Source organism: Bombus terrestris, chromosome 8, assembly GCF_910591885.1.
Source record: "Bombus terrestris chromosome 8, iyBomTerr1.2, whole genome shotgun sequence".
NCBI classification, from domain to species: domain Eukaryota; kingdom Metazoa; phylum Arthropoda; class Insecta; order Hymenoptera; family Apidae; genus Bombus; species Bombus terrestris.
Window position 1 is genome coordinate 532,886 of NC_063276.1, and position 27,427 is coordinate 560,312.

Here is a 27,427-nt window from a genome sequence, read left to right on the forward strand (position 1 = left end):
CTCCGAAGACCCTGCTACTGATTTCTCGTTAACAATTCCCATCCTATTTCTCCGGCGATACGGCGTACCACAGACGGACAGAGAGAGAGACCGAGAATCGATGTCGAGCGGCACGATTAGCAGCATCGGCGGTGAACGTTGGTTCTCGCCCGTTTTCTATTCTAATTCTGTTGCTATTCTAATCCACGACCGTCGGCCAATGAGCTACGTCCGCCAGCTAGTAAACCATTTTCTCTCTCTCTCTCTCTCTCTCTCTCTCTCCTCTTTCTCGCTGTTTTTCTCTCTCGTTTGTCCCCTGATCCCTCTGTACCCCCGTTCCTCGCGTCAACCGCAGTCGTTCTCGAGGCATCGCGTGCACCAGATTATTCAGTTGCATCCTCCTTTTATTTGGCGCGTTTTATCAGTGCCGTTCACGTTTCTAAACTCGTTTGTAAAGCCGTTGCTAAAGCCGTTTCTGAACCGATAACGTCCGATAGAGAAGAAATCACAACGGGGGTTATCGTGCGTCGTCGTAGACACCCTTAAACCTTTTACGCTGCGACCTTCGATTATAATCGAGCACTTTGCTGTTTGCTGCCAGATTCGACTTTGCGTGCCACGTGCTGTTCGATTTCTTCTTCTTTTTCTTCTTCTTCTTCTTCTTCTTCTTCTTCTTTTTCTTCTCCCTATGTGAGCATCGACTTTGATATGGATTATATATACGTACATACGCTATAGAAATCTAGGAATTTCTTATTCTTTGCGCTTTTTCGAATTTTTTTTTATACGATTTATCGACCGCTCGAGCGCCATCTTGCGGCGAAACTTTTTGCAAAAAAAAAAAAAAAAAAAACTATGTTTGGCAAGTAACAAAGTTTTATTTCTAGACCGTAGTTCTCTTCTGTCTTTTATTTTTTGTTGCTAAAAAGCAAATTAAAGAAAAATTTGCGCTTTATCGATGTCGCCTAAAGTGGCGCCAGCGGTATGTAAAGGGTTAAAAATATCAGCCTAGATTCGAGTTCAGTTCGGACTTCTTAGAAACCTTTTTCGTCGAAAGCCTGTCGAGACGAAGAAAATTGCTGTCCATGCGTAACGTCGTTAATTTCAAATCGATAACGAGATTAACGAGATATATAATCCAAGTAAAATTAGACGAGTAATTAGAAATTTTTGTCCGATAGTGATATATATAGATATGCGATATATAATATATAACAAAATGAACGCAGAGAAACGAAAATTTTCTCTGCTTGTGCTAAAATGAAAATTTGTAAAAAATAATCAGAGAGATCGATTAGGCACCCCGTAAAGGTTAAGAGGATCGAACGATAGACGAATCTTTAAGCTTTTGCCACTTTTTCTGTCGTCAAGAAGAAGAGAAGGAGTTTAAGGTGAAGGGGAGAAAAAATGCAAAGGAGTGTGAAATCGGAGTGAAAGACCAGCGAGTGACTGACCGGTGGTATATATACGCTGGAAAACAAGGGTCGAAGGAAAGGAGGATTTCGCGAGCAAGGAGACGGCCAGGGAGAGATGCAGTGGCGTCGACAGCGAAAGGTTATCCACGTGATCGGCTCCTCCAAACACGTTCTACTTTTAGCGAGGTACCAAGACGGTACGGAAACTCTGTCGAACAGACTGATCATGGTTCTTAGCGGACAGTTTTCGCTGTAGCTTTTTTATTATTTTCCGCACCTTTTTAAAAGCAAATCAAATGTTCGATGAAACGCGTTCGACCGACGTCGTTGGTGAAATTTGCTGATAATTCGTATGTCGCGAGTTACGAGTTGTTGCCGCGATACGTGATAAATTCTGTCGCGCGACACGTAACTGCACGTTTAGTTAGTATTGAAATTTCCTAACTTTTTCTACCTATTACGTACGTATTACCTATAGGAAGCACTATGCTTTGCATCTTTACGGCGCTGTTCCGGATTTCCTATAAACGCGTAAAAATCCGCGGTCCAAGTGTTGGGTGTAGAGTTGCGCGAAATTAACGAAATTGTTCGTGCAACGGACGTTTCGATTTGATCAACTTGTCACTCGTCGATTCGCCTATATTATTAATCGGTAAATTATCGTCTATCTTTTACTCCGTTTTCGTTTCGCGAAATAGCAAGTATCGTAGCGCATCGTGAAACAAAGCGACTAGAGAGAAAGAAACTTTTATAGAAGAAACGTGTCGCTGTAATTGCGAGACGACCGATAACGTGGTCGTTGTTCCGACTATCCTAAAATCTGGCTCTTGATCTACTTGTCGTATTTTAATCCCGCCTTGCTTTATTCCAATTTATTTGTTAGATCAAAGCACGAGCAGACGTAGCGTATTTCGATTCGTCTCCATTCCTTGTCAACAAATTTCTTGTCAACGACCATCGAGTTTAACAAATAAATAAATAAATAAATAGATATTATTTTATTTTCATATTAAACAACGAACATCTTGCCGATACCAATTAAAAAAACCGGTAATATTATAATACGCTTTTTCTACCATTGTTTTAACGCCAGTTTCTTTTTTTCCTGCTTTATCCTCGTAGTTGAAAAAGAGAGAACATTGTATTTAGCGATAAAGAATCACCTTTTGAAATGACTTTCGAATTTCGCAAAACACGTTTCGTTTGACCCATGACCAGTCACGATTTTCTAAAATTAATATCATAGAGTAGATAGAAACGCAATATACTTGGGAGTATCGTAGGTTTAGTACGATCGATGTAACGAAGGTCGATAGCTCGTGCAAGTAGTTTACGCTTTGTTTCGCCTGTTGAAAGTTAGTTTTTAGAAGCTCGAAGTTGTCGTTATAAAATTATATCGTAGATTAGAATCTAGACTCTGGAATATTACGCGCCGTACGCGTATGTACATCCGTAATGGTTTCTTTTTCTATTTTCGTTTTTCTTTTCAACTCCTTCGCTACGACCTCCGTATCTCGAATGGACCTTGCGTTTCTCACATGTCGGCGACGTTAGATAAAGATACAGTCTTATGCAAGTGTTCTTCTTATATACGACCGATCGTCGGACAGTATAATTCGTTTACGGTAAAAATCCGTTTATCCGAACGTACGATATACAGGGTTGATGGATTAACGCCGAAAAAAAGATGGAGCTCGCGTTTAAAAGCGTGCGAGATATTTTAAATATCTAAAATTATTTATGCGATAGCCTTCTTTCTTTTTTCGTTTTTTTATTATATATATATATCATCGTCCGTGTTGTTAATAAATCGTCATATAGAGCTATAAAGTTTCGTATGAAATTTGGTATTTTTGTTATGTATGGCCATATGTATGTTTGAACGGCCATACCAATTGACGCTCGACTTATCCGATGAAAAAGTGAAATCGTCTTACTATCTATGATGTCTGGTTCAAACAGTCGAGGTTCGCGTTCGACCAGATTTATTCGATCGGTGGCGATTCGTTTAATCCGGCATCATCTAAATGCATCGCTAATAAATGGAATTCCGATAAACGGATTACCGTAAATTTCCTCGTAGATCGGATCTTACTTAGTCTCTATCTAGATCTTACAGTTATTACGTTTTATAGTTATTTCTGCGTATATATTCGCTTATGAATCTGTTTTATACGGAACAATCGATTTTGAAAAAGAATGTTTCAAATTGTGTATTTGTTTGTAAGGTGTTGGGACGCGAAATATCGTGTAAATATGTTTCCGTAATAACGGTTACGTAATACCGTATCTAACTTTATAACGATAATCTTCTGATCTTCGAGCAGTTAATTATGCTTGTCACTATGTAAGAAAAACGCACGGCACCAACGATCGTTTTCTTTCACCCTACTCGTGCCAGTATCCGATTCTAAAAATTTGACCAAACTGTTTCGCTAATGATAATTCTCATTTTTACGATATCGCGTTTCTTTCTCTTAAACGAACGATTATCACTAGACTACGAATTTTTATTCGATCTCGTATCTTTACGGACGTATCTTTACGTAGCTAAGAAAGTAGAATTGTCGTAGAACGTATTTCTTCTTTTCGAGTTGATCGATCCAACCGGCAGTTTTTTCGAAATTTCGTAGCATTTCGTATGAGATATTTACACGTGGAATGCGTTTATGCGATTTCTTTTCTCGAGTCGCGAACCATTAACTTCTTTGATCCTAATTATACGCATACGCCGTTTAGAACAGCACAGCATGATAGGAGATGATGAAAGCAGCATACTTTGTATTATAAACGTAGGTTACATTATTAGTCGTTTATAAATATCTCGTTTTATTTTTAAGTAACGATCTTTTACGCGAGAATAATACCAACCAAGTACGATACTCGCAGAAACATCGTGACTAATTGTCGCTAGTTGCGATTTTAAACGACGATGAAAATGGTCGACGTTCGCACGTTTCTCACGCTCGCTTATTAATGCGTACCGTGCACGTTAAGAGTTCACCAAATTCTAGGAAAATGTGCGTAAGAAAATAAAAAGCTTTTGTATCCTTTTTCTTCGTTGTATCGTACGTAACCGTATATAAGCAGGAGAAGCTGTAACTCTAAAATGCTGGATGATACAACGATGGAAATAACTCTTTATCGAGAAAAGTAACACAGTGTCGAATAATACACGATCTATTATATCTATTATATCTATATATATACTGCGAGTAATGGCATCTTAAACGTTTTAAGGTGATCTCCGTTCCTTTTAAATAGATTTAGAGAAATTCTCGTATGCGTCGATCGACGAGTCTTTTTAATTCTCCGTAGAAAAGTATCGGGATGCATACGCTTTAAGAGATGTTTCGACGTTATTTGAAATTGACCGTGCTTGCGTACTTTTAAACTAATCGATTCGCAAATCCTTAATACCCTTTTGTAGAGGATACAAAGATCGATGGATCGATGCTCAACGAGATTCTCTCGGTAGACCTTCTAGAACGGTAGAATACGTCTCGTTTCATGGACGCAAACTTTCGAACAGCGGCGTGTTTACCCGATCGAGGAACACCGAATGGGATTTCTTCGAGACTTTGCTGCCGCGTGAGACTCGTCGTTGTACGTATCGAACAAACGGATCTGTTCGTGGCTAGCGAACACCGTTGCACTCGGGTGACAAATTCCTCTGTAATTCGAATCGCGTGGATGGTACTCGAATCGGTGTTCTTTATGCTCGTGAAATCGTTACCGTTCCTACGACTCTTACGTTATATCAAAGCACCGAAAACAATAAACTTCCATCGACAGACGCTTCTCGTTCTATCAGACGCGTTGCAAATAGGTAAAACGATCGATCGAAGCAAGATGGATTATTTATTATCGCAATAAAGAGATTTATATTTCGTTATTCGATTATTTCTAATTAATTACACCTGTACAAGTAAATTTTATAACAGATATAACATGGAAATTATTTAATAGCGTTGCAGTTTATTCGTTTCGTGAAACGTATCCATCTTTCGGAAAAGAATCGCGAAACGTTCAGTTATAAGTAGACAAAGATCACGACGACGTACGTTTTGAATTTTACGTTGTAATTGCGTAGTGGAAAAAAAAAAAAAAAAAAAAAAGAATCGTTGAAACCTAGCGAAACGTGTTCTAATTTCGTTGTCAACATCGTCGAGAGCGAGAAGAAGAAAAGAATTTTTCTCACGCGCTAGCAAGTAAATCGGTTTTACGGAGTAAAGTAAAAGAAAATAAAACCGTGCAATTTATGAATAACTCGTAAACTGCCGAATTATAAATTTAATAACGCCATAATACGTAAAATGATAGCCTAATGAAAGACAGGACGAGAAGAATTTATATTCTTTGTTATACTTATAAATGAAGATAGTTGCTACGATAATGTATGGACGACAGCATCCATTTAACGGGGAAAAAAGCAAAAAGGAAACAAGAGAAAAGAAAAAAGAAAACGAAATTACTTGGATCGGATAAACCATACTTTCTGATTTAATTTTCAGCTCCACCCGGCGAAGAGGACGAAGAAGAGGGATTGCGAAACGGTTACGCGAAGAGAGAGGAAAATGACACGCACGGTTTCAACAGTAGGTTCGGACAGAGCGGGTACAAGCCGCTTAGAGCCGGAAGTAGCAACGGTGGAGCCTACGCCGGTGCCGCGGCTAAGCACAAGGACTATTCGTCCGGCTCGACGTCCCAACCCAAGATTATCTTCAACGAGGATGAGTACACGAGGATCACGACACCGAGGCAGGATATGCTGTTCAAAAAGGGTTATCTGTCGAAGAAGAAGCCGTGGGCTGGGAACGCGAACACCAGCGCGACATCCTCGACCACCGAGAGCCAATCGGCGTCGCATTCCACCGCAGGTAGAGGTATAGATAGAAACGTGACGTATTTCATCGAGTTTCTGGCTTGTCTCGTCCGCCTTCCCGATCGCCGCGTGGTATCCGGCAAGCTGCTCGGAGTTAACCCTACCATTCTCTTCGAGTTTGTACGACTTTTCGCGTTACTCTATCCTATCTTGTTGGAGAACGTCGCCGACGGACGACTACGGTATCGTCCCATCCCCTTGTTTCGACTCATCGTGCTTGTTCGAAAGATTTTCTAGACGATGTTTGGTAAAAAGTTGTTTCGTAGTCGAATCGGCAGAAAGATAAATTATAAAATTCATGGATGTTTGCTTTCGAGATATCGAAGCGTTACGCGTTCAACTTATTTCGAACTTAACCGCTAGCTGATCGCTAGCGAAAAATGAAAATCGGCGGCGCAGATGAAAAATACTAGGAATTCGTAAAACTAAAGAAATTATTTTACCTGTACGTTCAACGGAATTTTTAGCAAAGATGAAATCGTAAGTAAGAAGATAGAAGTCGTCCCCGGTTAGCGAGTTACGTTGCACGGTTAAAAATGTGAATCGCTGAAACTGCATGCACGAACCTGTTCTCTCGGTGTTTTCACGTAACATAAACGTTAGTTGTTGTTGCAAGTTCGCGGTCTGTACTCTCGTTTTATCCTCTTACGTCGATTACAGATGGCAGTGAAACGACAGAGGATCAACAACTGTTAGACAGGGACTGTGCTACCGGTGAATACGCGCCAGTGATGGATTCGAACACGCAGTTAGGATATGGCACGTTTTACGACCACGTGGGTGGTTACTATTACGAGTATCCCGTGATGCTGGTTGGTCCTGCGCCGATGGCAGCGCAGGCTGCGCCCAGCGTCCTGGCGGCCATGCCTTGCGCGCCGGTACCTCTTAGGCCGATCCAATGGGTCAATTCGACGATCGTGCCCAAACTGCCTGGTGAACCTTACTGTATGATAAATTACGAGGTATAGAGAAAATAGACGACGTGTAATAGGAGAGCCGAAGAGACGATTAGAGGAAGGAATACGGTTCCGATTGGGGTTATTTTTTGATAGATGCAACGCGATCGTAAAGATAATCGCGGGTATCGCGCGAACGTGTTACACGTGCAAACGGTATACGCGTGGTTTCGTTGTTTCTGTATCGTTCCGCCGATCGTCTTTCCAGCTCTGCGCTGTACGTTTCAACTCGTAGATCTCCCACAAATGGGTCGCGTTAATACGAGTGTAATTCGTGCGTTCGTTACGAGAGTTTTACTCGTCGATCGCCATTGCCGCGTTACATCCATTCGTCTAACAAAAACCACTCGACGATTGCTTCGTTCGGAACTTTTCTTCGGCCCACCCCCCGTTCGCAAACAAAAATAATCGCCAAATATCTAACGCGCAAAAATTGCTCTTTCAGAACAATCAATGTATGGAAGAGAGCGCGGCGGTAGTGGAAGAGCAAGAAGATACGATTGTACCAATGGAGAGTACCGGCAGTATGTGGAACGAGAATGGGACAAGAAGCAATTACGGTGGTAACGTAGATGGGGAAATGGACGACGAGCAATCTATAATTTTTATCAACGCGAAAGAGGGACAGCAGGTCCCGAACCTGGTCGACGAACAAGAGGAGGAAAGACTGGAGGAACAATACGAGGATGAACAACGGGCGGAAGAACAGCCTTTGGAGAATGGGATGAACGGTGGTGCCTACTTTGATCCGATGATGATGCAGGATCCGGTACAGGTTTCGCACGTGATACCAACGGTTCCTCAGCCTTACATGTATCCTGGCCACTACATGTTTGGTCCTCCTTTGATCAACGTAAATGGTTAGTTGATAGCGGCGTGTCAGAACCGGAGGCCGTACAGAGAATATCGGTCTTTCTCGACTCTCCTCTACTCTTCTTCTTCTTCTTCCTCTTTTTCTTCTTCTTCTTCTTCTCCTGTCATTGGCAGTAGATTCTCGAAAGAGAGTTACTTACTTTTTCTCCCTTGCTATCGCATGACTCTAGACGCGGACCTTTTTCTCTCGCTCTCTGTCTCTCTCTTGTAGCTTTGGTTCTGTTCATGGATAGATGGACGGAACAACATGCTAACGGACGAACATGCGAAGGTTGTCTTTCTTGCGACCAACAGAAAATCTACGCACTTCGGGGAGGGAGCAGCGCTACGTCGCGCAAATCGTTTTGCATAGCTTCGAAGAATTTCGCGAGATTCCAAAGTTCTAGTCTTGGTCTTCTCTGGATGACGGAAATTCCATTTCAATAACAGAAATTTCAATCTTAATCTCTTGCGGCAAAAACATACGCGTCGTATTACATATTTCTATTTATTTTTGATCCGATAAACATTTCGATTTCTTTACTCTATATTCTATTTATATATTTACTAATTATTTATATTTTTAATTTATTTACTTTATCTATCATCTTATCGCTACGCTTTATAACTGATTAATTTCTATCGTATTTTTATTCCATCATTGAGATCCGTTTAACGCGTTAATCGATTCTCTCGAACAAAGATTCATACTCCGCCACCTTTTTGACTCAATTTTCAACGAGAGATTTACCGTCTAACGCGTTTAATCCTCAAATTGTGCAAACGTTTAAACGTCGGAAGTGCATTGCGCAACTCAATCGTCACTGTCACAAGAGAGAGAGAAGTCAAATCAAAAAGCAAAGAGCAAAGAGCAAAAAGCAAAAAGCAAACAGCGAAAAGCTAAAAGCATATATAAATAAGCAACGTGTAACACGAGAGGAAAGAAAGATCACGACTATCGAACGATAAGTCGGTGTTTTGTATACCCGGTTGCTCCTTCCCCGCGATGCCTCGGCTTAGGCGTTAGTACGTTTGATTGTTCCTGTTTCTAATGTTAAACGAGAACAGTGTCGGTTGGATGCGCGGCCAGGAGAAAGGGATATAGCCAGATTCATGACTGCTGTCCCGTCCATCGGCATCATTGCTGTTTTATTACCGCCGTGCCTCTACCACATTCAAGGTAAAAGGTAATAATTCGCAAAGAGAGCCGCTACTCTTTAGATACGATCGCGGAAATACGGTGATAACATCGCTGTCCAAGAATCGAGCTTTTTATACCCTTTCGATGGTAATCTAGTGGAACAGAGTTTATAGAAATCATCTGACCGATAATGGTAATGGGCTTGTAAAAATATTTTCAAACAAATACGAATCGATCGAAAGCGATACGACAAAGTGCACACGGTGGTCGTCGATGAATCCGAATGAAAGCTGGCCAAGCTTTATTACGATAGCAATTATACCGCTATCGAAACTGCGGTATAGAAAAAACGAAAAGAAATTATCGTTCCAATTAATTATTCTTCTCTAGAATAGCTGCTTTCTCCTATACTGTTATATACGCGTATATTTATGCATGCCACGTTATTCGTCTACAAAATATTGAAAAATCTATGCGATTCGTACTTTACGTATCCGTAATAGTTGAGAAACCGCTCATCGATCGATGCGATAAATACCAATCATCGAGTTATTACTCGTTTAACAAATTAATCGATTAAATTATCAATTCGATTAAATCGATATATTTACATTATATTCTATTGACCAATATAGCAGATATATCTACGTATTTATTAAATTGTCATTTACATATTCCTTCAAATTCAAATCACGATAGCGAGTAAATTTGGAATTCGACGAAGAATTACAGGCGTATTTACTTTTACAATTACGGATAAAGCTAACTTCCAAATCTCCATATTAAGTCGAAGAATGATAGAAAACTTGAGGTACGGACGTTTATGTATTTGTAGGTAATATAAAAGTACAGAAACTAACAGAAAACGCGTAATACGTAAAAACGTGAAATATCGAAAGTAAAATACTTATTACGATATTTAACGGACGAAGAAGATTTCCTTTTAGTTTCAATTGCCATATCTACGTTCACGTCAATATGAATAGATCGAGGAAAGACCATGCGATCGTATTTACATTCCATTACGACTACAAAAAGTATTGGCACGTATCCCTATTTCACGATCAAGCACTTTTTAACCAGTTTCGTTTCCAAAGTATGGCATTTTTGTTGTAACGCGCAAAAGTTGCGTTTACAGATGATACGAGATTTAAACGATATATTTGTACTTGATCAATTAGACCGATTTGTTAGTCCAATTAAACGTTATAATAAATAAAACACCGTAGCGATACTTTTCGTAGCCACCGTACGTTTGGTTGGCGAGTGAACGATACGACATTGCGTGCATGTGCCGAGTTCTCGCTGCCACGAAAATAGAGAAAGCTGCTTAAGAAGCTTGGACAGCGTCCGCGTAAGTCAGTCGCGTGACGCGATCGACCGCGTGTGCGTATCGTGGCCCACGAAAATAGTCGCAATGTCCGCGTCGATGATCCGGCGATCGTAGCTAAAGCCCAAGACTCTCTAACACGCTCGTATGTGTGTGTTCTCTTGCATATATTACGTTTTCCTAATCGTCACGATTCTCGTTATCCGCGTCTTCTCTCACCGTAATGTATCTCGCTTTCGTCATCGTTATCTCGTTAAATCATCGCCTGCATCGACACGCTGCTTCGCACGTTGCACGTGACAAACAGACATTACACGTATATCGCAATTGACCCGTAAGAGAACCGTCTAATCGTCGCGAAAGGGATGGCACAACCCTGTACCACCAGCCACCGATGTTTGTCCGTGATTGGATCGCGCGTGGGGTGCAGAGTGGGACGATGCGATAGAAAAATGTGAAAATTTATATTATCCTTGTTTCTTCTTATATCTATTCTTCATTACTAATAACGTTTCATTACTGATCAATTTCAGGAATTTTCTCTAGTTTTTGTTTCGCGGAGTTAACAAATCTGTGTCATGCCGCGCATTCTATATACGTTCTTGTATATTTCAATTTATTACGATTGCAGAAGAATCCGCAGTTTATCTAGCAGAATAAAAGACGATAATGCGAATTTTCGTTTGTTTTCCGCTTTTCTACAGCATCGTCGCCCGCTATGGAGCATCGCGAGATCTCTCGACTTTGGCAAAGGGACCTGACCATCGTTGCGTCTCAAATAGATGCGGTTTAAAATAACCGTTGCTCGGTTCCGCCGTGGGGCTTGTCCACGCGGAAAACGAAAGGACGTGGAAGCGATGGAGAAGCCAAGTTCGATACTCGCGCCCTTCGACACGCGTTAGTAACCACTTTATCCTCGAGTTCTCCACCTGTTGATCTTCGGCTGGAGTTCTTAGGGGCAAAAGTCTTAGAAAGACACACGTTTCGTCCAACTTTTAACCGACGAACGATGCTTGCTGGTGTATGAAAGAGTTTTAATTCGTGATATTTCTGTTGTCCAAGGTGTAACGGTACAGAGCGGGCTAATGATCAGAACCACGGACTTTGCGACCATGTCAGCGGCCATGACAGCGGCCTGTGCCAAGCGAAAGAAGAAAAAAAAGAGAAGGAGACAGAGAAGATTTGCTACGGTGAGTGGATGAGGCAGTTGGACAGATTTTTTAGATTCAGTACAAAGTTTTATAGAAAATTGTTACGAATATACAGGCTGACGCGGTTTCGCTAGTTGTGTACTATATTGCGTTTCTACTTGAAAGTCGTCGCAACCAAAAATAATTTAGTCCTGTATCGGGAGAACGTCAAACCTATCGAAGGAAGGTTTCAAGGGCTAAGAGCGGAAAGACTTGGTCGAGTTATGAAATATATCTGCTACGTGTGAAATAAAGAGCAGATCGTGGTTCGCGATATAATTAGCGCAAAGATGCGCGCTGTTCCCGTCAACCATAGACATAGAGAGAAGATCGTTTTGCGTTATTCGCGTTAGACGAAAGTTCGTTTTTGAAATTTCGTTTCACCGCAATGAAACAAGACACGACTGTTCGTTGGGAATGTACGCTTGATAAAAAATTTGTAATAACGTAGCACGTCTTTAAATTGATTTTCGTTTATTAAAAACTAATGGAAAAATTGTTGTGAAAATACAGGGTAACACGGAAGACGAGGAGGAAGGAGAGTACAGTTCCGAGTGTGATACCGGCCTACCGTCTTCCGAACTGTCCTGGACAGTGTGTTCAACAACGGCCACGGCCACGGTCACGACCACGACCACGACCACGACCAGCAATCGGCCGCTGAACCCCGAGTGTCAGGAGTTTCAGCTGCGACGTACCGTTGAACCACGTACCCCGCTACCCATCGTTTCACCATCCGCCAACAACACACCTACGTCCGAGATCAGCTCGACGATAAATCAACCGAGCGCGTTATCGTCGGATGCTAACTTGGTAGACAACGAGTCGAACGCGGTATGCAACGGTGTCATATCGGACGACTCGAAGAACCAAAACGACGATTTGTCTGATAACGGCAAGTCTGACCAGCAACTAGAACCGACGTCAACTTCGTTAGAAGACAGTCGATCGAAGTCGCTAGATACGTTTATCGGTTCAGATAACGAATCGAATAGACTGACCAACTGCCTCCCCGGGGACGAGGAGACAGCTCTTTCGACAGACGAGGTCGCGAACGAAGCGACTGACGTCGACAAACTGCCAAGCATTACCGAAGCGGCGAATAACGATTGTCCGAGTGCCAACGAGCTATGCGAACGACCGAGCAACGAAATGAACGGAGAGACCTTGACGAACGGAAACCTGGACTCCGACTCGAGCAGCAAGAACGCATCGATGACCACGTCGAGGCCGTTGTCTCCTGTATTTGACGACGAAATGACGAGATCCGGATCGATCACGCCGAAGAGCGTGGAGAATGCGACGTTTCGCGAGGATCAGAATCACGAATCTTTATCGAGCAGCAAATCATCGTCGTCGACTAGTCTATCCAAGAGAAAGTACAGCGCGAAGGGTAGCAAGTTCGTGAGGGAACCGACACCTGGTCCGGACTTAAACAGCATCACGCCGCCAGCAGAGAACGAAAGGAAGATACACGATCTGACTGAGAACGTGCAAAAGATCGATCTGTCGAACGATACGAAGCTAGACTGCCAGTTCGAATCTCGTGATAAGAAAGCGACGAAAGTGGATCAGATATCGAGTAAGTTTGCGACAAAGACCACGGTACGCAATCTCGTAAATAAGGAGACTATCGAGACGACGAACGAAGACTCTGGTTTCGAGAGCCAGACGCAACTATCCGATTATCCGATCACGCAGGCGGTGACGGAGTGGCTACGTAAAGAGAAGTCGCCAGATTTGTTCATTGCGTCGGCCATTTCGATGGACTGCGAGGAGGACGAGGACGATATGGACCAAGAGCCGTCAAAAAACTTGCAAAGCAACCCCATACTTGCACTATCTGCTAGTAGCGGTGCGGACGATACGGCATTGTCGCGCACAGCTATCTGCGGGGAATTCGCAGGGCTCGGTAACATCAAGAGTGGACAAGAGCAACAGCAGCCGGATGGTAGCAACAACAGTTGTGCTTCGAGAAGGAAGAAGGACGCGAAGAGAAGGTCGGAGGAACGGAGACGAGTGGCAAGGCACGTGGTGATTGGCAAAGTGGACCACGAGATGGTGTCCTCGTCAGATTCTTGCGGCCAACAGGAGGACTTGGCGAACATCGCTAGGAGGAAAAATCTGGCTAAACAACAGCAACAGAATGTTGTTGACGATATTTGCGAATTTACTGAGAAGGATAGCGTTGCGGGTGTGAGGGTTGCTTCAAGTTCTCGGATAGACTCGAAGAGAGTCAATGCAAGGCGAACGAAAAGACAAGGGAAGCCGCACGCGCGGAATCCCTCCAATAATATCGATACGAAGATTCGACATACAGAGGATGTGGATGACGAGGACGACGATGGGATTGTCGAGGACGACGATGGGATTGTCGAGGACACGATGAACGTGAGGACCTTCGAAAAAGGAGAGATCATAGTCTCGGAAGATGGAAAGTTGTTAACGTGTTCCACGTACGAACCGAGCCTACGAAAATGTCACGATACTGTCACGACGATCAAAGCCCCTAACAAGAGTGAAACGGGTAAACAAACAACGGAGAGGAAGATAGAGGAAGAGAGAAAGAGGAGCAGCAGCATCGAGGATGAAAAGAGCGGTAGCGGAATAGATTCCTTGGACAGCATAGAAGAGCCTGACGTGTTAGAATGCTGGGAAACTGAGATCATCGAGCCTCTGGTAACTCCCAAGAGAATGTTGCAAAGCGAGGGAATAGTATGCGAAGGAGAAGCCGCGGAGGACGATACCATCGAGGTTGAACAGATTAACGTGGACTACGTGCAGAAATACTATCGATTGGCACGCGAGAGCGCTACGAGCATAGAGGAGATCAGTTTGAAAGCAGATCCGCCAACTTCGTCGAGATCAGTGCCAAATATGTCTGAGCGGAAGGAAGAGATTCCAGCGCAGAACGAGCCCGTTAAAGACAAAGGCGACATGCCTATCGACGAAGCTTTTGAAGTATATGAAAGCTGTTACACCGGCAACTCACCGTTTCTGGCAATGGATTCGAAAGTTTTCAAATTACGAACGTTGTACGGTCAGGAAGGCGAGACCCCGATACCATGCAAGACGGTTTGTTGCCAGATTCAATAATTTTTACTGACAGCCTCGTTTACAAACATAAACCTCCACAGGGACACTTTTAAAGTACCGATGTCAAGGCCGTCCTCTTCTAAGTATCATAAGCCTCTGACATTGTACTCTTCGCTGATTTATATACATATATCGCGTACACGTTTTCACGGAGAACGTGTGTATCCATCGTACTGTCGTTATATTTTTCATTAATATTAATATTAATATTAATATTATTATTATTATTATTATTATTATTATTATTATTATTATTATTATTATTATTATTATTATTATCATTATCGTTATTACTACTATTATTATTATTAATATGCGTTCGATAGTCGCGTCGAGGAAACTATCGAAAGATAAGAGATACGAAAGGAAATTAACCCTGTGGATCGACATCGAGTGCGCAAGTTTGTTGAAAGTTAGAGGCATGCTCAAAGCCAGCGGATAATAATATAATGAAAAGCCTACGTATCGCTGTTCATTTTTGTAAATAGCTTTTAAGAGGTCGCTCTCGCAAATCCTGTTTCATGGATAATTTTCGTTGAGATGTTATATGCATGAGAGAGCGTATATTACTTACGCATATGATATTGTTGACATTATCGTCAATACGTAAATCGGTGCACATATTCTTCTTTTCCTTTCTTTCTCGTGTTCATTCTCTTCTTCGTTTCTCATCTTATTTTCTTCTGTTCTTTAAATTTTACCAAATGAGAAGAGATTCGTTATACAATATGATATATCGTTTAAAAGAAATCGAGCTTATTAAGATTCAAAGAATATAATCGCTGCTTTGGATTGTATAAAAATACAATGAATCGTAAAGTCTGAACTATACGAAATAGAGAAAACAAACATACGCCAACAACAGAAATATGTTCAAAACATACTACGTTACATTGTCGTTTCTGTTCTCGGTCTAATACTTTATAGATATTACGTACCCGCGCGCGCGCACACACACGTACACACACGTACACACACGAAGTATATTACATCAAAATGACTAAGGCATATTTTTTACAAAACTAATTTCGTAAAGTTTAAAACGTAAGTTTTAAAGGACGAAAACTTAACAAAAAGAAAAAGAAGCACACTAGTATATCGTTCCACGCACCACGTAGCCTTAAATAGCCTTTTGCATAGGAAAGTTACAGCTGCTTCTAAAACCATCATGTGCACCGATCATTTCAAAAGATTCCTAAGTAAGCAAAAGTCGTACTACCCTTTGGGGAATTGGAGAACGATTCAGTAATCGAGCTACGCTTTACGTAAATATTACGACAGTCATACAGAATACAGTAATAACGAGCTAGGCAAAGGATATAGTTGTTCAAGAGGCAATGGATTGGTTAAAGAAGGAAGCTATTTAACTGTACCGTAGCTGTTACGAGGTAATGTAAGATGTATATAGATAAACTTAACGTGAAGGATTATTAAACTCTATTGGTTTTCATTGAACGGGTAAAAGAAATATAAGATGGAGCACGTTGTTTCGCAATAGATATTTTGAATTTGAAATAGAACAGATTTTACTCGTACCCATGAATATACACAGTACAGAAATTGCACTTGTTACAACATAGTTCATGCTTTAGTTGAGTTGTGTCAAGTAGATCGAATACCTCAGTTTGCATATTATGTAAGTTGTCCGATAGACGTGGTTCGTGAAAAAAAAAATCATTTATATATATATATATATACATACATATATATATATATATATATATATATATATATATATATATATATATACATACACAAACACACACACACACACCCCATATCATAAGATACCTGTATATACAAAACTACTCATCATCCAGTCATTATTAGTAACACCAAGTATGATAATAATAATATTAATTATTAATAATACTGATAATAATAATAATAAAACTATTATCACAACAGCAATATAGGCACAATAGTTCCTGCGAAGCTTTAGATTCCATAGGCATTATATACGTAAACACAATATCCAGGACGATCCATACACTGATAGAAATTCATTGACATCCAGTGGCACTTAAAGATAGATATATCGCTATATTAAATACGCGTTGCATCAATTGTGTGCCTTATTCCGCGGCTATCATTTTTGTAAGCATTTCACAGTATTCTCTTCGATGAGAGAGTAACGGCTATCGAGTGATTTATGTAACAGATAAAATTTCGTGAAATCGTAAAATGACGATGCGGAGCTGTTGTTAAGTTCCATAATAATTACGATGATGCTGATGATGATGATGATGATCGTTTTATCTAGGCATGCATACAAAACGGATATATTGATTTTTTCATACATCAATTAACATGTTCATCAAGTATTTACAACTGATGTGCATACATTCATAAGCATGAAAGCATTAACATTGCATCTTACACGAGACATGTTATCGCATACTTACATTTTAGGCGAATTAAAGCAAACGTGTAAGGAACAAATGTACTTGAATTTTGCTGTTTGTTTTCGCTTAAAAAATAATGAATAAAATGTTTCAATTAACTTCCGGCATTTTTGATTCACCACACGTGATCGTATGTTTAATGTAAGGAAAGATATATTTTTGTAAGACGATTACTGTAATTTAAATACGATGTATTCTTAAGGGATGAGATAGAATTTCATGGTATACATATACGTTGCTTATACACAGCTTATTTCAACGAAGGCAGCTTACATCAGTACGCTAAAATATATTAAAAAACAAGATTTATATAAACTCGAAGTGTACTATATTTTTATATACAACAGTTATATAAATATGTATAAAAATGACTTTTACTTCACGCAAACGGAATATTTAATTTCAAAAAATAATGTCCAATTCCGCATGCGCGTAACAAACCAATCAACTAAAAGTCAATTGACAGTAGCGCCACCAGGTTAGTTCGATAGCTCGAACGCAAGATGGACATAAACGCGATACGATACGACGTGAAGCGAGATACGAGCGAGTGCTGCCACCATTCGCTCGCACGAGTAGGTCGCGCAGTTGGTTAAACAAAGATAACGCGATAGGAACCGCTAAAAAGAGCGAAGGAGGGAAAGAGCGAGACAGAGTAAAGTTGTCGTTAATCAAAGAGAGAGAGATATAACGGATTGTGCCGTGGCTATGAAACAGTCTTATATAGATGGACACGCGCAGGTTACACGACGAAATGTCAGGAGTGTGTGCGTTCGCATAGAGTAAGTGTAGCGGTATCTCACTCTCTCGCACCGCGACGGGGTTCGGAGGTGGAGGCGAGAGTGAAAGACGAAGAAGCGAGCGAGCGAGGGCGAGCGCGAGTCGGGCCAGCGAGCGTGGAACGGTGTAGAGCGAGCGAGCGAGCGTGTGGTGGTGGTGGTGACGACTGGTGCCGTGGACGGACGGTCGGTCGGCGGTCGGACCGTGGTGTGTGAAGAAGTGAAAAATTCGTAAGTGGTGTGCTGGGTTGGTGAGCTGGCTGGTTAGTGGTGATATATCGGGGTCGCGCCACGGACAGTGTCGGGGATTTTTGGTCGTCTTGGGGCCTGTTGCCGAGACGTCGAGGGACGACGCGTGGAACCGAAGAGAGAGAGACCGCGTTAAAGAGCAATGTCTGACCGGGAAAGTCTGGACGATCAACCGCAAAGTAAGGGTGAAGAAGGATCGTACGATCCTGAGTGCACGAGTGTTTAACATGTTCCGTATCGGTCACGATTTTCTAATAACGTGTTGCAAATGTGCGCGACCATCGACATCTTTCCGTGCCTGTAGCACCGTGTGCTGCGCCTCCGGTTACCAGGACCGTCTCTTTTCCATGAGCAAACGCAACGACCTCCGGGTCGCGGTTGACCTGATCCGTTACTTCGCGCACGGTCTCCGAGCATCGCGGACTCGTTTACGTCCGATCGTTCCTTTCAGCCCTCGTGGCGTTCTGTCAACCGCCGAAAAGAATTGCTATTTTTCAACGATACCCAGGATTCAAGATGGCCGGTCGCGTATCGGCCGAGAGACAAACCCTGTCCTCTTTCCTCCTTCGGCTTACTCTCTCTTTCCCTCTGGCTCCCTCTTTACCTCGCGCCCCGTACCCTCGCTATTTCTCTCTCTCCTTTTCGCTATGTTTCTCTCTTTCCATCGTATGAACACACGTATGCGTATACGTTTATGCGTATACACATATTCCCTCTTCTCTCTCTCTCTCTCTCTCTCCCCCCCCCCTCTCTCTCTCTGCTCCGTGCTTTTAATTTTTTCTCTCCTCTTTTTTCTCCTTTTCTGTTTCTTTCCTCTCTTCCTCTTTTTCTTCCACGTCCGCGGCCCTCATGAGTTGAACATTCGCAACTTCCGATATGCGAGCCTCTCGACAGCCAAAATGGTCAACTCCATTTTTTAGAAATTCCATAATTTTCTTACTTGGATGAGAACCAATATCCAATTTCTCAAAAAACCCATAAACTGCTTTCATAAATTTATTTTATGTATAATATAACACGAATAGTAGTAAAGTCTGAATGAATTTTCAAAAACAATGTTTGCAATATTATCGCTTTTCTGTGCTTCTCGATTTATGGAGTTGATCAATGTGACTAAAAAGCGGCTCGTGTATTGCTTTCCGTGTATCACGACAGTTGTTTCTCCCTGGTGTTTCTTTGAAAGTCGCGCTCACGACGAACCGTCCTCTGTTGTGTCAATTCTGTGTGACAGGCACCCTGACCGCGCTCGGCCAGACAACCGGAATAGTCCCGGGTGAACACGCGTGATGTAACTCGCTGATCCCTCTATCTGGCACACACGTATGCGACACACGCAGCGTTACACCAGGAAAGCTAACCATCACACACGCGCGCACGTACACACACACACACATACACGTACACGCACATGGTACGCGCGCGCGCGTTGACAGACGCGCACACGCAAAGCGAAGGAACCATGTCTAGCCACGATTCGCGTAAATTTCACACGTGCCATAAGCGCATCCCCACCCCAGAAGTAGCTGGCTCTTGGCCTCGAAACGGAACGGCCACGGTGTGTATCTATCTCGACTAGTGATGGGAGTAATTCGATTATAATCGAAAAATGCTCGACCGATGCATACCTCGATCATCGCTTGGTTGTCGATATTCCAGCGAGAATCGAAATTAAGCGTGTTGCATCCCACGTCTGAACAAACACTGATTACAAAATACAAATATTCCATAGGTAACACGGGGCGTCAATCAATATTTGGACATGTATCTCGACACAGGTGCTCTTATAAGTATACTTGTTGAAATGGAGCATATATACACGCGTAGTTTCGAAAAGGCAGTAAACTTGATCGATGTAATCGTTGTTGATACCGTGTAAAATTATATAATGTTTTCATGGACGGTACGTGAGACGGTATGAATGTTTGTCAATAATTAAATAGTGTTACGGCAGTAATGTTTCCGTCATTGACTGCTTTCCGTCAATGATGCCATTCTAACCTTGATTTTAGTGAATAGTGATGATAAATAGTAAAATCCCTATATATGTGTATATATATATTTTTTTTTTTGTAATACTACTAAACAATATTATTTCCAATTGAAATTAAATAGTATCATTCATGGTGCGCATAGAAAATTGCGAATAATCCGGATTTTCATCAAATGTATCAATATGATTCATGGTTATGTTTCTCATTTTGGTCTCCCAGATGTAAGATTTCAAAATGTCGCGAATACGGCGTCGACCTGCTTTCATATTCCATTTGTTTTATTAATGTAGCGTGAAGTTTGGTTAAGTTAAGTTTGTTGTGATTTTGGTGCGTTCCGGTACTAATGCGTTATTACGTTTCGATGAGCTACATTCATGCGATTTAAGATAGACATTCAATGTGTAATTCGGATTATCCGTTAGAATTACAGAACGGGCTGCATCGAATAGGTTATTACGATGTAAACGCTATCTAGTGTACGTTCTGCAATTTGTAAAGCGTATATTTTTGGTATCTATGGTTGATAATGAGAACATATTTTATTGAATTTATTTTATGCAAATGTTACTCTAGTAATAGTTTCGTTTGTGGCTGTTATCAACGATGATAATTTTTATCTTTTAGGATATGGAAATCCAGGTAGCATGGATGCTGGGGGGGCTGACTTCGACCCTGGTGAGTAAACAAAAATATAAAAGTCAGAAATATACACAAAGACAGAAAAGATATTTCTTATTACAATCAAAGAATGTTAGAGACTTTTTTCTGAGTGATAATTTATGTTATTTTTACTACCTGCGAAACAGTCTCGTTAACATTTATGATCTATATTTACGATTATGTAATTCTAATACGAATCGAACAATATCCTTGAAAAATTATGTAACCAATTTCGCTAATATTTTAGTTAACAATATTGACCCCGAATTTATCGAGTGATACCAGAAGACTAGGGTCATAAATCTTAACGTAAATTTAAACATAAAGATAAACATTAATCTTCTCGGCGGAACATGGCCATGTTTTATTTCTTGACTGAGAAATATCGTCTTGCCAAATATCTCCGACTTGCCACAAATATTCGTTACATTTACAATTTGTCCGATACCATAGAAATCTTAAAATAATTGCGACAAGTCAGCAAACATATCACAGAGACTTTTTTTTAGTCTTTTCCTGCGCTATCTACACTCAAAATTGCAGATTTCTTTTTAGAATCTCCTTCGAACGATTCTCGTTTAACACCTGTGCTTCCATGATTTTCGAACTCCTCGAAAATCGTCGGCATCGCATCGAAACCGCCTTCCGTGTCTATTTTCGGTGGACGATAGAGAGTCGCGTTGCATCGCGTCAATTTCGGACCGTTCGGAAACGGATTCATCGAAAAATGGAAGTCGAGGAGAAAGAGAAGGAGTAGAGAAGTAGCAGCAGTAGCAGGCAGCAGGACGAGTAAGAGGAGTAGGGAACCGTACTAGCGCAGTCAGCTGGTCGTGACGTCACGCGATCATGTCGTGGAGCTGAGGCTGGTGGTGGGAGGTGCAACGCTGTCACGTGGTCGAGCGGTGAAGTCACGTGGCGCGCGTAGTTCGCGAACGCAGAAGCCGGTGCGAGGTGAACGCCGATTGGTCGCCACGATTTCACCATCATGATGTGCGCATTCCATCAGCATGACGGCGGGCTCCATGAATGACCGGCACGTCATTCGTGTACGATTTCGCGTTCGACGACGCGTTGTCGTTGTTCCTTGAATATCATTGCTCTGTTGTCCAGTTCCCTGCTAAACATCATGTTTCGCGTGGTCGTGCAACGATCTATGTGGTATTGAGTGCGAGGAATCGCGATGACGACGACAATCAATCAGACAAAAGCGATGCGTCATCGCGAGATGACGGCATTGTTACGTTGATAGTTTTTTCACCCCGTTCTCGTTATGACACATTGCCTCGGCGATTTCTCTTCGCAACGCTTCTTTTTCTTTATTTCGTTCGTCCCTCTGGTTTCTGGTCGCGATGTCTATGAGTGGTTGTGAAAGTTTCGAACTGACTATGCACACGGTGTTTCATTCGTCAAACCGTCTTCTCCGACAGCGATTGGAAATCCTGCTTTAATCTTCTAGCGGTAAAGCCGGCTTGAAGTCCGTTGTACCGTGAAGATAGCGCGAGTTCGCGATCGGTCGACCGACTACGAGTCACTCGTGCGATCAATCGAGTTGGCCGCGACACGCGTGAAATCTGTGACTGATTTTCTCGAACAAGCCTCGCGAGTGTTTTATTGCATCGGTGAACGTGTAACAGTTTTTCAAAGTGGTCCGTACTGCTACTTTCGGACGAATGTTTATCTTGTATTTTTGTTTCTATCGCGTAAAAAAGTGATTAATGTGAAAGTTTTGTGAGGTTTCAACTTCACCACTGCCCTTGATTTTAACAGTACATTGAACTTGGTGCTTGTTAAGTGGTTTCATTAAAATCCTTTGAAAGGATGTCACGTCAGTTTTGGGTGAATTTACAAAGATGATTATACGAAGGTTTTGCAGTATAATTTGTTGACGTAGCGGGAATAGGATATCTTGTACTTTCTTCACAAGTGTTTCAATAATTGGCACAATGGGAGAAATCTTAGAAATTTCGCAGGGCGATGCTCAACAAAATGCAGTGAATGGTTGGGGCGACACTATGGGCAAAATACAGTACTGGTGCCCTGAAGGTAGCTGTTACTCAATAATCTTGATAGTTTGAGATTCGTAGCCATACCATTTGTCAGAATTACTAAATGAAATTGACCGTCTATTGTTGTTAATATAATTTACAATCAGTGCAGCTTATATAAGAACAAATCATTAATTTTTTAATGTTTCTGACTTTTAATCAAATAGCACATTTACGATTTTTAAAATCAGGCCTGTAGATTATACTATTTTGATCGAATTTTAAAATTGGATCGAGTATTGTAGATATTAGTTTAAATATGTCTTAGTAAGTAATTTAAAAATATTTTAAATATGTTTCTTCTTAACACCGAGGTTAAATATCTCTTATAATTTGTTCATCTTACAGTATATTCAACTCGATTCATCGTTATTCCATCCCTATATAATATTATAAAACTTTACATTATTAAAAACATGCATAATTTACTCAAATTTAAGATTTCAAACCCGTAGTAAACGTGATAAAAATCGCGAAACTTAATTCTCTAATTTAACCGTAGTGTCTACTCTGAAAACATCCCTAGGAATTTTGTACGTGTGTCTAGGTTAGGTTGGGTGACGCAAGACCTGACACGAGACGAGACAAGCCTTGTTTTCTTAAACGTTGGCATTTTAGCTCCGACTAGAAGGAAAAAAGGCTCTAGGAGTTGGAACGCGAACGATGCGTCGCGTGTGTATACGCTACTGAAATATTTGCTCGATGATTCAGTAACCGTGCTAAATGTTAAGAAACCTGTGATTAAAAATAGCGGGCCCGGACGAAATAAAAAACTCGCGCCCTTCGCTCAATACTTGAAGTTGGCGAAGCTATTATTTGCATGCTTTACAAAATGATACTTGGAATCTTAGGAGAAAAAATGTGACAAAAAGAAAAAACGAAAAATATTTAATATCTTTTTATTTTTTTAGAGATTAGAAAATTATGTGCAACTTGACGAATCTTGGTCTTTATCGGCCGCCGTGTCTCCCACGAAGATAATTTACCGACCGTGAGAAACAGACGAACGCGGAATTCGCAGAAATCCATTGGCGCTTTCGTCACTCGTTCCGACGAATATTGTAACGAAATCAAACGGTTCCGTAGCCAGCGTGTTTCACGCTGGAACGCGTGCACAATTCGTTTCGCACCATAGAAACTCGTCGATTCGTAGATAAGTCGGCGAAATTGGAAATCGAGTCCGATCTAACCTCATATTCGCGCCAGCTCCCGAGGTTCATTGAAATCTGGACCTAATTATTGCTTGCTACGTCAATGAGTTTGCTCCTCGATTCTGTTCGAATATATTATGACGTTTTAGATCGACTGCAGTGAGACTTTGAACAGAGAAAATAGTCGAGTTCAAACGATAAACATGACATCTTTTAATATTGTCAAGTTTGTTCATACGGTTTTCGTAGGAAATTTAATGTGATGCATAAGTTGATCACCAGTCAGTTATACAATCATTATAACCTTATACATGGTATCAATCTATAAACTTACATTTCCTCCCTTTTGTTTTATTTTTTATTACATAAAATAATTATTAGATGAATTGTTAAAATAATGATCAAACGGCTAATTTCAATTGTATTTGGAATTATTCGTTATTTAAGTAGCTATGATTTAGCTTCATATGAATCATGTATTACTAATAGCAAAATCAACGGACAAAAGCATTGTTTTTTCGCATGAGTTTTTCCATCAGCGACGATATTGCTTAATCATGTTTTCCCTCCAACGTTGATAAGCATTTTTCATAAATATCGATCTAAGGTCGATCACTGAAAGATGTAAAAATTGGAATCCTCATGATTCGAAAGTAGTGTCGATTTCATCAGCAATTGTATTGGTTCTTCATTTCATCTTTGGATTCTTCGAGACATCTGATACTCGTTTCCGGTATACAAATCGATTTTCATTCGACTCTAGTGTCCTATTGAATTTCGATTTCCTCTTAAAATCGATTTCTTCCTTTGCTTAAAATCAATTACATTTCTATAATTTATTTTATAAATTTCTCTGAAGGTTAATGTTAGAAATTTTTTGGTAAAACATATAAAAATATCGATTAAGTATATGCGTAATATGTTTATCTGTATTTCTGAAACATCTGAATAAACAAACAGAGTAGACATAAAAAATCAAACTAAACTGCAACCTATTATAATATAATGAATAGCTACAGTACGAAACATGAATTTTAAATTCAGCTACTAATCACTTGATGTTTTATTTATTTTTTTGTGTTATGTTTTATATGTTCTTCTATTTATATTTGATCGAAATGAAATAAAAATTTTATTTTTATTGCTCGATTATACGCTAAAAGTAAAATAGGAGGATGAAAATGTCTAATTTACTCTTATTGTAAATGTTACAATACGATAATTTACTCTTAAAGTAAGATTCGAACTTTGTTTTCTTCATTTGTATATCTTTGAATAATATTGATTATTTAAATACGATAATATGATAATAATAAGGAACAATGGAAATTTGATGCATATATGTAATATCTAACATACACTGTGCACAATACGTATGTAAAGAAAGATTGTATTAGGCCTAGATCATAAGTATGATCGCGATAAATATTGTAATATGCATATACATATACATGCATACGCATTATACACAATTTTCGATAATATAAAATATCTTGAAACACTGCTACATTTGATTGACTCAGAAATGTTGAAACTTAAACATTTATTTTTAGATCAACAAAAATACATATTCCAAAAATTCAACTAGAGATACCAAAGATCGAAACGAACTCTGTTCTGAAAATAAAAAATTCCTCCGACTACCGGTGCCGGCTTGATAAAAGTTGAACAGAAGTACATCAATAATGGCAAAATTTTAATAAAACAATCGAGATATCGACAAAAAATAGGTAAAAATTTTATTAAGAAGTAAAAAAAATTATGTTTTTACCGGAATATAATGTAAATTTCATGTTGGATGCAATGGTACACATAATAAACTTTTAATAATTAATTGTTCTTGTACCGAAAATTTTCAGTTGTGCCGCGTGCATCATTTACGACGGCAATTCCTTAATTATTTTCAGCCTTGAGTTTTGTTTTTTTAAATAAAAAATTGACGTAAATTATAACATGTGCTGAAGATATGACAAGTTAATTTGTTGTTTCTAGGATTGTGAAAAAACAGATGTTTTAGACATAATTAGTATTGACTTTTATTCAGATGGAAACACGATTATACAGAGCGTTTCTCGCACAAACAGTGAACCAACATTGAGGAATATATTGAATCTAAAGGATGGTAACGCGAAGAGTATCGCGAGGAAACCTGTAACTCGTTCCTAACGGTACAAAATTTCAACAAGCTCGTGTTCATCATGAATCATGCATGCGTTACGACGCGTTCATAGCGCACGAACCATCTTCTCTGTCTATCTTTGGCAATCATTGATGCGTAATGCGCAAGATAGATGGATCGATCAAAAAACACGGTGAAATACCTATGTGGTTAACTATAGCGGTTTACATAAGTATTTGGACACTTACCATAGTAAATTTTTACGAATAGATGATCGAACGTATAATTAACTGGTGATCAACAATCCCAAGGAAAGAGAATTTATCAAACGAGACTGATACTTCCTAATACTATTTATAATTTGTCATTTATTTGCAATAAATTAGTTATACAGATATTAATTAGACAGAAAACGATGATCGTTTAATTTGGAACTAAGTGTAACAATCTTGCTCTAATTCGATCACTCTCGCAACTGGACAACGCTAACAACTCTGCTCTTCGACTCGTCGATTAACTCTGACCTCTCGACTCACTCTCCTTCTCGATCAACCGTCCGACGCTTCTCGATCGACGATAACTTTTTTTAAATTCAAATCGTCCTCCTCCATCAGCGTTATTTTTTCCTCTCTTTTCCCGTCCTGTTAACGCTCCGCAAGAACTAAGTGATTTTAGTCACATAGGCTTTTTTCCCTATGTAAACTAACAACCGAAGGACAGACGACGACATTGTTTTGATCGATCTCTAATCAGGCTTTTTCCTCACGATACTACGATATATAGCGAGAGAAAGACATTTTGATTTATCTAATTCCTTATTAAAATCACCAAAACACCGAAAGAATCAATAAGCTGATATTCGTTAAGAACTTCCAAAACGATCGTTAACCAATAGTATCCGCTCGTAATGATTTCTGATAAGAACTGATCAGCTTACTCTTTACCTAAATAATCGCTAAATATGTGATCGCTAAGGAATCTTTGAGCAGCTCACGTAAGATAACACGAATTAAGAGAGAGATTTGTTATTAAAACATGGGAAAAGCAGAGGTGGGCAGAGTTGAGACGTATCGAAGGCGGAGCAGCCGTCGTTGGACGCGACCGTTCATGGAAACGACGTCCCAGCGGTGGCGGTGGCGGTGGCGGCGGCGGCGGCTGCTGCTGCTGCTGCTGCTGCTGCGGAG

The 27,427-nt window shown here is 40.5% G+C and overlaps 2 protein-coding genes across 15 annotated transcripts in view; both read left to right on the forward strand.

The window, feature by feature from the left end:
- The window catches only part of LOC100650602, a 52,919-nt gene extending 35,572 nt beyond the window's left edge, over positions 1–17,347 (forward strand). For 3 of the 10 annotated variants that reach the window (XM_048408022.1, XM_048408025.1, XM_048408023.1), the window contains exons 2-6: positions 5,909–6,280; positions 6,940–7,241; positions 7,681–8,095; positions 11,621–11,748; positions 12,262–17,347. In XM_048408022.1, the coding sequence (XP_048263979.1) occupies positions 5,909–6,280; positions 6,940–7,241; positions 7,681–8,095; positions 11,621–11,748; positions 12,262–14,844 (3,800 nt within the window). In that variant the 3' untranslated portion in view covers positions 14,845–17,347. Of the gene's footprint in view, positions 1–269; positions 670–1,264; positions 1,592–5,908; positions 6,281–6,939; positions 7,242–7,680; positions 8,096–11,620; positions 11,749–12,261 lie in introns of those variants that run through there. The other 7 variants (XM_048408020.1, XM_048408021.1, XM_048408017.1 and 4 more) reach the window with 7 other exon arrangements.
- Positions 17,348–17,990: 643 nt separating this feature from the next.
- Positions 17,991–27,427, forward strand: part of LOC100652239 (transcriptional activator protein Pur-beta) — a 28,775-nt gene continuing 19,338 nt past the window's right edge. For 2 of the 5 annotated variants that reach the window (XM_012310841.3, XM_012310842.3), the window contains exons 1-3: positions 19,722–19,832; positions 20,007–20,052; positions 20,893–20,943. In XM_012310841.3, the coding sequence (XP_012166231.2) occupies positions 19,737–19,832; positions 20,007–20,052; positions 20,893–20,943 (193 nt within the window). In that variant the 5' untranslated portion in view covers positions 19,722–19,736. Of the gene's footprint in view, positions 18,457–19,721; positions 19,833–20,006; positions 20,053–20,155; positions 20,178–20,892; positions 20,944–22,047; positions 22,972–27,427 lie in introns of those variants that run through there. The other 3 variants (XM_012310843.3, XM_012310845.3, XM_020864275.2) reach the window with 3 other exon arrangements.